Source organism: Littorina saxatilis, linkage group LG9 (genome assembly GCF_037325665.1).
Source record: "Littorina saxatilis isolate snail1 linkage group LG9, US_GU_Lsax_2.0, whole genome shotgun sequence".
Taxonomy (NCBI): domain Eukaryota; kingdom Metazoa; phylum Mollusca; class Gastropoda; order Littorinimorpha; family Littorinidae; genus Littorina; species Littorina saxatilis.
This window is the reverse complement of record NC_090253.1, coordinates 55,161,812-55,176,192: the sequence shown is the minus strand read 5'-3', so window position 1 is coordinate 55,176,192 and position 14,381 is coordinate 55,161,812. Positions and strand designations below refer to the sequence as shown.

The following is a 14,381-nucleotide window of genomic DNA, read 5'->3' as shown; positions in this document are numbered from 1 at the left end:
TACAGAAGCAGACTGAGAGCTTTGCGATGACGTTACAGAAAAGAAGTTTGGAATCGGGACTACAGGTGCAGACGCTTTTAAATTATTTGTGTGTTTCTTTCCTTTCCGTGGCTAACCAGGGCTGACTCGCCCATCACTGAAATATCCACACGTGCTTTGCAGCATTTGCAAAAAGCCTTGTATTTGTCGCAATCCCGCTGGATCCAATCCTTGTATTCCTTTTCCTCCAGCCATCGTGGGTTAAAAAAGCACTTTCCACCCGGCATGACTACGATTTTCGACCGGCGATGGCTTGAAACGCTGTCACAATGAATCGACACACTGCTTCTTCAGAAATGGCGCTAAAAGCTGCCCGGATGAAGGGGAAGTAATCGGTTTCAACTTCCCTTCGCACGATGGCAGACGACACACGACTTGCACACAAGTCACAACACGCACACAATCGATATAAATTGCTGAAAAACTTTTCACATTTTTTGTTTTGCCTGCACTTCAGAATTCAAGGAGGTTCAAGGAGGTTAAACACAAGAATGACCATTTTCTCCAAATTCAAGGAGATTCAAGGTCCTTGAAAAGGGGGGTTGAAAATTCAAGGGGATTCAAGGAGATTCAAGGAGTGTACGAACCCTGTTAGTAAGTGTGTGGGTAAAATGTTTGCGTGTAACAATATGATGTGAATATGCGATGTGAATGTTACTACATGCATGGTTGATTGATTGATTGATATTACAGACACACAGTCAAGCTTGTAATTTCTCTTTTAGAGATGAATAAAGATTATTGTATTGTATTGTATTGTATTGTACACACACACATTCTCAGTCACACTCAAAGTCAAACACACACACACACATACAAACACACACATACACACACACACACACACATTCTCAGTCACACTCAAAGTCAAACACACACACACACACACACACACACATTCTCAGTCACACTCAAAGTCAAACACACACATACACACACACACACACACACACACACACACACACACACACACACACACACACACACACACAGAGTCAGCAATGCTTTCTCATAACAAAATGTTTAATGTCTGTACCTTGACAAAGGTGTTGACAGAGATGATGGCAGTGTCAGACTGGGACTTGGCATAGTTCATCAGGTAGAGGTACACCAGTTTTTTCAGCTCCAGGTTTTCAGTTTGCATGCAGTTGACCACATCAGTAAACAGGGCACTGCAACAAGCAGGCAAGTATATACAGTGGAACCTCCATTAAGACCTCTACAAATCTGAGAAAATCTGGTCTTACAAAGTCTTGTGAAAGTCTCAACTTTGAGGTAAACTTTTACAGAGTTTATGAACAGAAAATCTGAACAATCAATGTCTTAAAAAGGGGGAAGTCTTAAATTTGGGGGGGGGGGGGGGGTTACACTTTATTAAACAAATTATACCTCTTTTAATGGCCTTTTTAAGTGCAATACTGTGGAAAAAAGAATGTAATAACAGCAGGGTGGGAGCAAAGGTTAAGAATATTTAACAATTTACATTTGGTGGTGGTATTGCAAAATGATCTGTTAAAAAATCTTCAACACCATCAAAGTTTGGATTCTCACCTGACATCTTTGCCAACTGTCATGCTAGCAATGACCTTCTTCACTGCCTCCTTCTTCTTCTCCTTCTTGTCACTGTTCAGCTCAGCTTTCAGCTCAAATATTTCACCTGAAATAAAATTAAAATAATAAATAACTTTTCTATAGCGTGAGTCCCATCAATTGGCTCAAGGAGTTTTACAATTTCATTCTAAAACTAACGAGGACAAATTTAACAAGCATACAAATAACTGAGATAAAACAATAACAAAAACACCAAGAAAACTGGGCTTTCATGACAAAAGATAGTTACACACACACTCCACACACACACACAGTCATACCATTGAAAATGAGACCATACTGTACATACAGGGTAGACAGGTCAAATGCGGAAACAGTGTTGTGGAGAGTCTATAGAGGCGGTTATGTAAAGGCTTTACGGAACACTGGTAATAGCCAGAAACACCCTCGTATTGAGGTCTAACGAATGACGTCTCACAACGTGCGTGGTCGTCCTTGGCGGTCAAGAAAGCCGCCGCGATCATTGCGCAGACGACACTTCTAGACCGCCAATATTTTTTGTGCGCATCACGTGCTCCACATAAATCGGCAATTGTGAAACCTGGATAAAATTTCAATGACGATGTGCATGTCAATGTTGTTGTTTTTTAAACATGTTAAGCCTGTTCCTTCAACTAATAAAAAAATAATTCCAGATATTCTTACAGTACCATAGATCATTCCAAGGGGGCCCATCAAAATGAACTCAGTTAGTGGAAGGAGCACCCACACACATGCATACAAAGACACATGAATTAATGCAAACACACATGCACATAAGAGCAACAAGACCAACAAACCTTTCTTGGTGGTGGTAAAATATTTGGAGTCCGTCATTTTGGATGAGTATGTTTAAACACCCAGTTATGAAAAAATCCTCCTTCCTGGAACATTCAAATCAAGATATGAAGAATGTCTGCCTCTAAAAGTATGCTGATACAACAATAAAAAAAGATTTAGTCACACTTTGTTCATGTCACTGGCATTTGTAAACCGTTACATGTGGCAGTTACAAACATAAAACACAGCAAATCATACCAAAACAAGAGGCGAAGCCTTCAAGGCTCACGTAAGAAATCGACAAACAGTAACACAAACTCAATCACTCCGTCACACATACACACACACACACACACACACACACACACACACACACACAGTAAGCATAGGTGAAACTGTGCAAGAAAGCGAGACACTAGATCTGCCAACTAGTCTCGGCCCGCTCACAATAACAATGACCGAGACTTTCAGTAATTCCTTCGCGTGACGTCTAACCCTCTTACGTCATAATGTGACGTCTTCAAATGTTAAAGTTTCTATCACACACGTCAAACACTTTTGACCGAGACGTAATCTTCTTCCATAGACTCGGAAATGTTAAAGTTTCTATCACACACACACGCACGCACGCACGCACGCACAGACAGACAAAAGTTAGCATCGCATAGGCTACACTTACGTGAGCCAAATATTAACACATAAAAGTATTATACTTATAGGTAGTACTGGGACAATGACTCGATGAGTGGTCTCCGGCCTTCTTACGTCCCCTCGTAGTTTTCCAAACTGTATTTGGGTCTGTTATAATGCATGCGAATTGTGAACTAATATTGAACTAGTATTAATAGCACAGTTCGTCACTTTTCTGTGCATAAGACAACTTTACAAGCCCAAGGGGGTGTGGCAAAAAAAAGTGTGGACATTTGTTCAACATTTCTCATTCAACAATCTATGCCAAGAGGATCCAATGCATTCCTCTTCGTGGAAACAAATACTTTATGATTAACTTGAAACAGAAATAAGACGGTGAACAAGAAATGTCCCGACGCAGTAGAATAATATGATTACCTACAAACCTCTTAGGCCACCTCCACCTACCGGAAGCTGATTATGCGGTGCCACGATCACTGCCGGTCGACAACATTTCATGATTTACCTGAGAATCTAAGGTTTATATGCAATAAAATTGCCTATTAATCTCAATGAATGGTTTTTACTGTTCACAAAACCTCCACAAAACTAGGAGAAACGACAAATAAGGGTAATTTATCGGCTAAATACTTACCAAGTACGAAGAAGCAGACAGCAATAATTTCTGTGCGCATGCGTACGGTGTGCCTAAACGGAACAGATCGATTTGAAGAACCGTGCAGTTCAGAAATTCCACCAAGTGAGGAAGCAACCTTTGGGCAAGCACTTAGCAGAGTGAATAGAAGAGTCAGTTATACGCTGCATGATTATGTAGATCTCTGTGTCGTGGAAATTACATCTGCATACCAGAGGTAAAATTTCAAGTTTTTCTGCTGGTGTGCTGAGTTGAAAGCATACTCTCTCTCTCTCTCTCTCTCTCTCTCTCTCTCTCTCTCTCTCTCTCTCTCTCTCTCTCTCTCTCTCTCTCTCTCTCTCTCTCTCTCTCTCTCTCTCTCTCTCACACACACACACCTGTGCAATGAAACAAAGTGTGTGTCTCTCTCATGCACACAGTATGACACATGTATGTTAATGCTTACAGACACGCACCAGGCAATGGTTCAACTTCATTGCCACTTTCCACACCAGTATTTCTTACCAAGTATTTATATCTCTCGGTCTCAAATAAATAAGCCACACCATTATGCCAACCAGTTTGATCAAACCAAATTAATTGCGACTCCATATATGGATGTTGTCATGGAATTTTAGTGACACTCGATTCTTGCCATCTTGGTGATTTTGATGTTTTTGTGCTTTAGACTAAGTAAATCATTCTCCATGAGAAATATTCTCTTAATTAAATACGATTGACACTACATGATTTAACATTCTTTTATCATTCTATCCATACCAGAAAAAATATAAACACTATTTTTTATGATAGAAATAATAATTTTTGTCCTTCGATCTCCTGAAAAGCTGTTTCACCAAAATTCCACGACGACGTCGATATACATATTTGCACTGAATATATAATTTAAATCTTTTTTGTTTCTGTGAAGGTGCAGTTTCAACTGAAAGAGGCGAGGAACAGTTGTGAAAATGGCAGAACATGCTGCGCACCTGACATCGGCGACAGACGTTGACCGGCCGAGCGTGTTTGAGGTGGTGGCACAAGACAGTCTCATGATGACAGTCAGACCTGCAGGAAAACATGCTGTCAGGGTAAACTGGACTACATTGCAAGTTTATACTAAGTATCTTGCAGGATCTATTGGCCAGGCCTCGATCATGCACTTGTCATTTACCAGTCATTCTTCTTCTGCGTTCATGGGCTGCATCTCCCACCTACACTCATGTTTTGCATGAAAAGTATTTTACGTGTATGACCGTTTTTTTCCCACTATTTAGGCAGCCATACTCTGTTTTCGGGGGATATGTGCTGGGTGTTTTTGTTCTGGGGTTTTTCATGTTTCTATTAATCACTGAAATCTGACTTGGATTACAAGATCCGGTAATTCACAACAGATTTCAGTGAGTTGTAGAAACATACAAAACACAAGCATGCATCATCTGAAAAATGTAGTATGCATGGCTGCCTAAATGGAATGGAAAAAAAATAGTCATACACATTAAAAAAAAAAACACTTGTGCACAACACAAGTGCATGTGGGATCGAGTTTCAGCCTATGAACGCAGCAGAAGAAGCAAAAATGGTCACTGTAGCTAACTTAAAAGATTATTTTAGTTTTAATTGTGCTCCTGATATAAACCATTAATGTTATATATGTTTGTTTAACAGGTTCTTGCTGAGACTCGGCCCGAGCAGTTTGGTTGGCTGTTACGGTGGTATGATGAAATATACCTCTTCTTTGACTTCATCATACAACATCATTACCTGGGCCAATACAGTGAGTTTTTGTTATTGCAGTTATTGCCGTTATTGCAGTAATTGCAGTAGCAGTGTACTGGCACACCTTTTTTTTTTGAGAGGGGGAGGGGGTTGTTAATCAATGCTTATAACTTATATAATTTAAAGCAGTATGATTTCTGATGAAAAACTTTATTCTCATTTCTCAGGTCAACAGTGCAAACAGCAACTCTGACACAAAGGCACTTTCACATACATGTATAAACTCACTCGCCCTCACTCACTAACTTAAACAGACCCCCAAGAGGATTTGGTACTGCTCTGTGTATTGTTGCTGTAGCATTGATCGATGTAGAGGACTGTGCTCTCAAATACATTTGTGTGTTTCTGCTCCCCACAATAATCCATTTGATTATTTTTATTTAGATCGGCTGGAGTTGACACTGGGTGGGAAAGAAATAAAGTTTCAGTCCCTCAGATGGTGTTGGTTTTTTATTTTTATTTTGTAGGTGCATCATTTGCTGAGAACTTCTATGACTTAAAACGGGTGCCATCCGGAGCAGGCTCAACAGATCCACTAAGCAGTAAACTGAAGTGGAGATCATTACTGTTTCTTGTGAGCATTGTCTTTCTCTCTCTCTCCATTTTTAAAATTTTTTAATGACCTGGGGTAAGAACCTTCTTTTTTTTAATTAATTCTGCAACATTTGCTCATACTCCTCCTTTATGAAATGATGATTGTTCGGTTGCTATCAAAAGTGCCTTTCAAAGTTAAATAAAAGTATTTTGAATTTGTCTGTTCAGGTATTCTTTTTATTAGAAAGAAGAAGAGGTAGAAATACTGTGCTTGAAAGTGTTGAGGGTTTTCTTGCAACAAAAAATTCGACTTGTATTTCATCTACACTATTAATTATTGTGGCTTTTTAAAAAAAAAATCTTTTAAGCATAGTGATCAACATTAACCTTAATCATTCTATTATGTTGCAGGTTTTTGTGCCATATCTGAAACAAAAGCTGGACCAAATGTTTGAAGACCTTAAATACAAGGAGGACACTTTACCAAGAAGTGTAGGTATTGTATGCATGGTTTAAATCTTGATGGCTGTTGAGTATTTCGCATCAACTTTGATAGATAAAATGCAACGGAAATGATTGTCAAGTTTTATGGGTAGTGAAAGAGTTGCTTTTCCTTGGAGATACTGTGGCAAACAAACCCATGTGACATTATGGGCCAATCACTAGCGAGCAGTGCAGAACACACAGTTCGGAGCTTATTTTACCTGGAGTGTCAGCATGATTTCACTTGCACAGATTGCCGACCACGTGTAGAGACATGCCTCTCGCTAGTGATTGGCCTACAATGTCACGTGTTTATTTGCTCCAGTATTTCCAAGGTTGAACAACTCTTTTACAAACCCATAAATACTTGACAGAGCTATTTCTTAACATCGTTTAAATACACCGAGTTTGGAAGTTGTCAATGATTATGGAAGGGGTTGGAGATACTAAGGCAGTAAAGGTAGTTGTTGACGTAAAGAAAGTAAACTAAAACTAAGTAAGCAAAGGACTTTTATCTTCAAATGATGATGATCTTCATTTTGATAACACAGTATTGATAACTTGAAAATCAATTGTGAAAACAGCATGAAATTATGTAATTGCTGGTTGTACAGTCGAGCCTGTCTTTATTGACCGCCCAAGGGACCGTACAAAACGGGGTCATTGTGGACAGGTGGTTGCTATAAACAGGTGAACTATATAGAAAAAAACTTTTCCAGGATCCTTTGATGATAAGTAATAACTTCATGATAAGTACAGGGATCCTTTGAGTTGGTCGTAATACTAAATAGGCAGGTGGTCGATATCGAGAGGTAGTCACTAGGGCAGGTTCAACGGTATCTACCAATGTAGTTTTGTCCCTGCAAGGGCTATTGTGGACTGGGTGGCCGTGTGGTAACGCAGACCTGTTTACCCTTACGATTTTGGCGTAATTTATTACGATTTTCTGCAAAAAAAATACGCCATTCCGCTATCCGTGTCAAGACTACGATTTTCATAAATAAAAAAAATGTAAAAAAAAAAAAAAATTTTAAATTTTTTTTTTAATCAATTCACATGTTTGGCATTGTTTTTTTCAATGGCAAAATGGGGTGAAAAGGCACAGGACTGACCAGAGATCATGTCTGTCTGATGAGACGCTGGAGAGCCTTATTCTAGTGGTGAAGTCTCGCCCTCACTCATTCGGCAAGCGCAAGTACAGTAGAGAAGCGCTTAATGACACACTGAAAAAGGCCTTCTACGAGCAAAAGAAAAAGAATCAGTGATGCATGTGCTTTTGATGTGATCTTCTTTGAAATTATGATGACTACAAAAACTGACTGATGTGTTTTGTTTGTGAATGATGGATATATGTGCATGATTGCGTTTCGCAGACACAGTTGTCATGTGCGTTGTAATTGGCGACGAATGCTGGATGATTACTATTTTTGTGCCAGGATTACTATTTTTGGGGCTGAGCATTACTCCAAAACACTTATGGGGGTAAACAGGTCTGGGTAACGCACTTGCGCTCGGAAGTGAGAGGTTGCGAGTTCGACCCTGGGTCAGGGCGTTAGCAATTTTCTCCCCCCATTCCTAACCTAGGTGGTGGGTTCAAGTGCTAGTCTTTCGGATGAGACGAAAAACCGAGGTCCCTTCGTGTACACTACATTGAGGTGTGCATGTTAAAGATCCCACGATTGACTTCTTCTTCTTCTTCGTCGTTCACTGTCCCACGATTGACCAAAGGGTCTTTCCTGGCAAAATTGTATTGGCATAGATAAAAATGTCCACCAAAATACCCGTGTGACTTGGAATAATAGGCCGTAAAAAGTAGGATATGCGCCGAAATGGCTGCGATCTGCTGGCCGATGTGAATGCGTGATGTATTGTGTAAAAAAATTCCATCTCACACGGCATAAATAAATCCCTGCGCCTTGAATATGTGCGCGATATAAATTGCATAAAATAAAATAAATAAATCCCTGCGCTTAGAACTGTACCCACGGAATACGCGCGATATAAGCCTCATATTGATTGATTGATACCTCTATGCACAGTTCACAACATATCTGTTTCTTTCTTTTGCAGGCTAATGCGGCAATGAAAGTGAAAATTGCAAGAGCATACCTGGCATTTTATCCATACGTTCACATGTCGTGGGAAGGGACATCATTCATGCACATGCTTGCCTACACCTTCAATCGCAACAGCTGGCATTCCCTCCCCTTGCGATTATCGGGGACAGAACTGCGACATAGGAGCGAGAGTGACGATGACAGAGATGCTGAGATGGCCTGGAGTGACACAGAGTGAGTGTGTGGGTTTATGACAACGCGTGTAGTTTCAGATTTTGCTTTTTCAGGCTGTTGGAAACTGATCATCATGTTTTAGTCGCATATGCAAAGAGGAGAGCAAAGTGTAACGCTTTTTTTTAAAATATAATATTTGACTGTACACTCTTCTGATTTGTATTTTTACATCAATCTTGTAGAGGCAGAGCTGCATGTAAGGCGCATGTGCGTCTGATGGGGAAAACAATGTTCTCACATTTTCAAAAACAAAGAGACTACCAATGTTCCAAAATTCAGAATCAAAAAACAAGAAAGGTAGGTTGCTGGAACGTTTGTTATTGACAAAACAATACATTCACAGATATTTCGACCCAACGGTCTTTTAAGTGAACAGACAAACAAATATTCACACAAAACTTATCTTGATAGATTCATTCGCTCGGCTTCCTGGCGAGTGGGCAAAAACTGATTCTATCAAGATAAGTTTTGTGTGAATAATTTTTATTTTTCTGTTTACTTAAAAGACCATTGGGTCGAAATATGTGTGAATGTATTGTTTTGTAAATAACAAACGTTCCAACAACCTACCTTTCTTGTTTTTTGATTCTCACATTTTCTCCAATATCTTTAGACAGGCAGCTTTATTATGCAAGTTGTCAGGCAGACAAAATAATCTCCTGATTCTCTGCCATTTTACGTACTATTATATGTTTCTGAACATGTAAACAAAAAAATATTTGCCCCAAACGTTTTGCACAGTAAGAAGACTGACTGCACTTTTCTGACCTGAAAGTACACCTTCACTTTCTGTGATTTCATGTGTCCAGGAGCAATCTTTCTTGATATTTAATTTAGTCTATAACAAGAAATAAAAGAAAATCAACATCCAAATGCCTGCTGGAAAACTTGCAGGATAAAGCTGCATGCCTGTCGAGAGAACTTTTACAGTGTGAAATAGCCTTTCTGTGTTAAGCTATTCAGTTTTCTTTGCAGATCAGAGAGTTGGATGAACAATTTGTCTGGCCGAGCCCTGCATGGTGCGGGCACAGCGCTCTCGTCTGGTCTGTCAGTGGGCGTCTTCTTCCTGCAGTTCCTGGACTGGTGGTACAACAGTGATGCCAGCGCTCCTGTTCTCACCGCTCTGCCCACTCCCACCCCTCCACAGGTCAGTGCAGCTATTGTGTTTGGAAGCTAGTGTGTGTGTGTATGTTTTGTATGTGTTGTGTATGTGTGTGTTGTGTAATAATGTCTGTGTGTGTTACAGCTTCAATCACTCTGCCCACTCCCAAACCTACGCAGGTCAGTGCAGCACTTTGTGTATATGTGTATGTTTGAGCGTGCGTGTGTTTGCATGTTCCAGCTTTTCCACTCTACCCACTCCCAACCTTCTGCCGGCGAGAGCAGCAGTTCGTGTGTATTTGTGTTTGTGTGTACTCTGTCTCTTACCACTCTGCCTACTCTCAATTCTTTGCAGCTTAGTGCAGCAATTGTGTGTCTGGAAGCTAAGTGCATGGGTGGGACTGAAAAATGGCATGCATCCTCAACCTTAAGGCCAAAAAAAAAAATAGGTCTGTATACGGTAACATAGGCCAAAAAAATAGGGTCGGTAGGTCGGGGTTTTTGTTTTTTGGTTTTTTTTTCTCCAAAAAACCATATTTTTACGTTATTTTGCAAAAAAAACAAAAGATTTTTTTTTTTTTTTCCCCCCCCAAATGCCAAAAAAAAGTCAAGGGTCGCACGAAAAAACTAGGGTCGGTCGGGTTACCGTAAACAGACCTTTTTTGACTCACATGCGAAGCAAAAGTGAGTCTATGTACTCACCCGAGTCGTCCGTCCGTCCGTCCGTCCGGACGTCCGTCCGTCCGTCCGTCCGGAAAACTTTAACGTTGGATATTTCTTGGACACTATTCAGTCTATCAGTACCAAATTTGGCAAGATGGTGTATGATGACAAGGCCCCCAAAAACATACATAGCATCTTGACTTCTTGTTTTGTTTTGGCCTAACCAAACCACACAACAAAAGAGAGAAGAAAAAAAAGCCATAATCGAATCCGGATTTCCAGCATATACCGGAAGAATCCCACCCATGTAAGTGTTTGTGTGTGTGTGCACTTCAGAACAATTTTATGTGTGTGTGTTTGTGTGTGTGTGTGTGTGTTAATGAGAAAGACAGAAAGAGAGAGTTGAAATGCTTCACTTTGAGTTAAAATCTTTCAATGTGGATCTTACATCAGTTTTTGGCTCACGTAAGTGTAGCCTATGCGATCGTAACTTTGTCTGTCTGTGCGTGCGTGCGTGCGTCTGTATGTCTGTGGTAGAAACTCTAACATTTGAAGACGTCACATTACATTGACGTCACATTATGACGTAAGAGGGTTAGACGTCACGCGAAGGAAGTACTGACAGTCTCGGTCATTATTATTTTGAGCGCGCCGAGACTAGTTGGCAGTCGTGTCCTTGTAAGTACAGCAGTCCCTGCAATGTACGGCCCCCGGCGTGAGCGGACACCTGACATGTACGGACACATTTGCTCGGCACGGAGTGTTTTCCTTCTATATTTGCCCCCCCTTAAACGGACACCTGCAAAACGTGGACACGGACACTCATTTTCGGTCCGAACAGCAGGTCATACCTCCAATGTACGGACAGACCATCGTCAAATTTTCACCACAACAAAATCGATAACAGAGCAGTCCGGCTCTTGGTACAAAGATCACAGCCGCTATGGCGTGACGACTGTCACTGGTAACTTGAGTGCACCTGTACCCATCAGGAGGGGGGGGGGGGGGGGTAGTTTTGGTCAGGAGTGGAGTACATGCGAAGATGCCAACATGAAACTGCACTGTGCTCTTTATTCTTGTCTGTTGGACGTAAACAACAGAAACCACAGTCGATGAAGGTCCTGAGCGAAAGAGAGTGAAAAACCGGCCACAGTTCTCAGCATCGTGTGTCTGTGTGTAACCTCTTTCATTGACAAGATACTCTTGTTTCCCCTCAGCCTTGACCAGTGAGTCGGTTGCCTAATCTGTGAACCCTTCAGTTGTCTTGCTGTGTCAAAAGTTACGACACAGTCAACTGGTTTTGCTCTGAGTGAACAGTTGGAGCTGACCTCTCTGGCCACAGCCCAATGGAGGGAGTGAGAGAGAGAGGGAGGCGGGGGGGGGGGGGGGGGGGGGGGTAGCTGGCTAAACTCTGTGGGGTGTCCGGTGTCACTGCATGTCAGCAGGAAGAGCATTGGAGAGAAATAGAGAGGTGTACTCTTCCACACAATTTCCAAGCATCAGTTGTCACGGCTTGGGGTAGGCATTAGTGAGGGAGAGTGGGAGCTGTGTTATGTACAGTGTATTTCCGACTGAAGAGTGAAAAGTCACTGCCATGCCACATGATCGGCATGCAGTCAATAAAGCCAGACAAGATGAAAATAAATTACATGATTATGACATGCAGCTCTATATCTGCTGCTATTTATTCAAACTGGGTTTCAAGCTTATTCTTGCAAAGCATCTGCACACGCTCCTCTGTGCTGTGTTTGTGTGGCTGCTTTCGTATGTCAGTGCATGGTGAGTGTGTTCACTGCCTTGAGGATTTATTTTATCTCTTCTTTTCAACACTTTTCATACAAATCATTTTTACAGAACGTTTAAAGAAGTATTAGAAGTTTATTGTTTAGCAGCCACAAGAAGTGATTAGCATAGACTCAATCCTGTTGTTTGTGTGTCTCTGTGTGAGTGTATGGGGGAGGGGGTGGTGTGGTCACCCCTCCCGTGACCGGACACCTGCAATGTACGGACAGTTTTGCTATGGCCCAAGGGTGTCCGTTCATGAGAGGGACTGCTGTAGGCTACATGCAGACAGACAGATCTAGATCTAGTGTCTCGCTTTCTTGCACAGTTTCACCTATGCTCTTTCTGTGTGTGTGTGTGTGTGTGTGTTTGTGTGTCAGTGTGTGTGTGTTTGTGTTACTGTTTGTCGATTTCTTACGTGAGCCTTGAAGGCTTCGCCTCTTGTATGACTTAGTTCTTACGGTACCACCACTGTAAGTCATGTTTTCCATTGCACAGAGAGATTCATCAGAGACCTCTGCTCCACACACTTGCCCCGTCTGCGGAAGATTACGGACAAATGAAACGGCACTTTCTGTGTCAGGGTAAGTTTCTTGTTACCGTTTGGAATTGGTTTGTTTTTATTGTACTGGTTGGTTCTCTCTGGACATGTAAAGACCACGGGAGATGCCATTTCTTTCTTTTGAAACTATTTTGACATTTTAGAAAAGTAAACATCAGCATCAGGGATAAATTCACAGCAAACTAGTAACAGAACTTGTCTGGTTGTCAGCCGACTGGCAAATACACATACACCAAAAAAAGGAAGTTCTGTGTCAATTACTCTTCTAACCAATTATTAATTGTAAAATAATTGAACGCAACCCAGTTAACCTTGCTACCTATGAAGATGCAAATATCTTTCTTTGCTTGTTTGCTTGCGTTTTTGGTTTGTATTTCTTCTCCTCCTTTGTCAGATGAAAACTCCAGTCTCTGCGGTTCGTGTGTACAAACTTCCAAGCCTTTCTCTGAATCATTTAGTTCTTTTTGCAGGTATGTCTTCTGCTTTCCCTGCATACACGAATACGTCAGAAAACACAGCTGTTGTCCCGTCACAGGCTACCCAGCAAAGATGGAACATCTCATCAAAATTTACCAGCCAGATTCCTAGCACATCTGCTAGAAATGTTCACGCACTCACTTGGTGCTGTCTCAATTTTGTGGGGGTGGGTGTGAGGGGACGGGCAAGGAGAAAGTTGGGGGGGGGGGGGGGGAGGGGAGGCGAGAAGGGTGATTGTTGTTGAGATCTCAGATGTGCCTCTTCTCGACTTGGGAATTGTGTTAAATTGTACCCAGATCTTCGCTACTATCGCCAAAGGCAGCAAAGCTAGTCAGCATTGGGGGGTTTTGTGCTCGGGTAATGCAGTGCCAGGTACAGAGATGCTTTAAAAGAAAACTGACATGTGTGTCAAGAGTGCTGTGTAGTACTTGTACCAGTAAAAATGTGGAGAGAGAGAGAGAGAGAGAGAGAGAGAGAGAGAGAGAGAGAGAGAGAGAGAGAGAGAGAGAGAGAGAGAGAGAGAGAGAGAGAGAGAGAGAGAGAGAGAGAGAGAGAGAGAGAGAGAGAGAGAGAGAGAGAGAGAGAGAGAGAGAGAGAGAGAGAGAGAGAGAGAGAGAGAGAGAGAGAGAGAGAGAGAGAGAGAGAGAGAGAGAGATCTTGGCATTTTGCTTTTGAATTGGGTCTGCATTTCTTTGTGATAAATTATTTGAGTGAGAAATGTCAGGGTTTTTTCTGATGCAAAGTCTATGTATTCGTAGTATCGTTCAAATCCGTTTAAGCTGTGATCCAAACTCTAGAGGTGTTTGTGGTTGCTAATATGATGAGAATTGTTTATTTTCCACTTTACAGTTCTAGTGATAAACTATCCATGATTTCAGTGTGTGTCAGAATGAATATTTTTGTGCCTGTCTGTCACAATACAAGATGGAATTCATATGTACAGGTTACAAGCTTTAAATTTAAGGGCACACCTTGCATACACTCGGCTTGATAAAAACAAAATGCTTCCAATATGCAAAATATAAAAGAATAA

The 14,381-nt window shown here is 41.3% G+C and overlaps 2 protein-coding genes across 4 annotated transcripts in view; one reads left to right on the top strand and one right to left on the bottom strand.

Annotated features, from left to right (window-relative positions):
- Window positions 1-3,771, bottom strand: part of LOC138976512 (AP-1 complex subunit beta-1-like) — a 31,736-nt gene extending 27,965 nt beyond the window's left edge. For both annotated transcript variants that reach the window (XM_070349374.1, XM_070349375.1), the window contains exons 1-4: window positions 3,695-3,771; window positions 2,430-2,513; window positions 1,591-1,696; window positions 1,076-1,211 (exon numbers count right to left, since the gene is read on the bottom strand). In XM_070349374.1, coding sequence (XP_070205475.1) covers window positions 1,076-1,211; window positions 1,591-1,696; window positions 2,430-2,466 — 279 coding nt within the window. In that variant the 5' untranslated portion in view covers window positions 2,467-2,513; window positions 3,695-3,771. The remainder of the gene's footprint in view (window positions 1-1,075; window positions 1,212-1,590; window positions 1,697-2,429; window positions 2,514-3,694) is intronic.
- Window positions 3,772-3,779: 8 nt separating this feature from the next.
- LOC138976513 (peroxisome assembly protein 12-like) lies at window positions 3,780-14,225 on the top strand. 2 transcript variants are annotated; one of them, XM_070349376.1, is made up of 9 exons: window positions 3,780-3,911; window positions 4,605-4,767; window positions 5,345-5,453; window positions 5,923-6,029; window positions 6,401-6,481; window positions 8,543-8,763; window positions 9,739-9,910; window positions 12,808-12,893; window positions 13,342-14,225. In XM_070349376.1, the coding sequence occupies exons 2-9, from the start codon at window positions 4,645-4,647 to the stop codon at window positions 13,457-13,459; spliced, it is 1,017 nt and encodes a 338-aa protein (XP_070205477.1). In that variant the 5' UTR covers window positions 3,780-3,911; window positions 4,605-4,644; the 3' UTR covers window positions 13,460-14,225. The 2 variants fall into 2 exon arrangements, with proteins under 2 accessions (XP_070205477.1, XP_070205478.1); XM_070349377.1 differs by having other exon boundaries at window positions 3,800-3,911; window positions 4,611-4,767.
- Window positions 14,226-14,381: the final 156 nt, after the last annotated feature.

Bases quoted from the DNA above. Each gene is read 5' to 3' on its own strand.
- LOC138976513 (XM_070349376.1), top strand. From the start codon at position 4,645: ATGGCAGAACATGCTGCGCACCTGACATCGGCGACAGACGTTGACCGG. The intron at 6,030-6,400 runs GTGAGCATTGTC...ATTATGTTGCAG, and splicing joins GGAGATCATTACTGTTTCTT to GTTTTTGTGCCATATCTGAA. The intron at 9,911-12,807 runs GTCAGTGCAGCT...TCCATTGCACAG, and splicing joins CCACTCCCACCCCTCCACAG to AGAGATTCATCAGAGACCTC.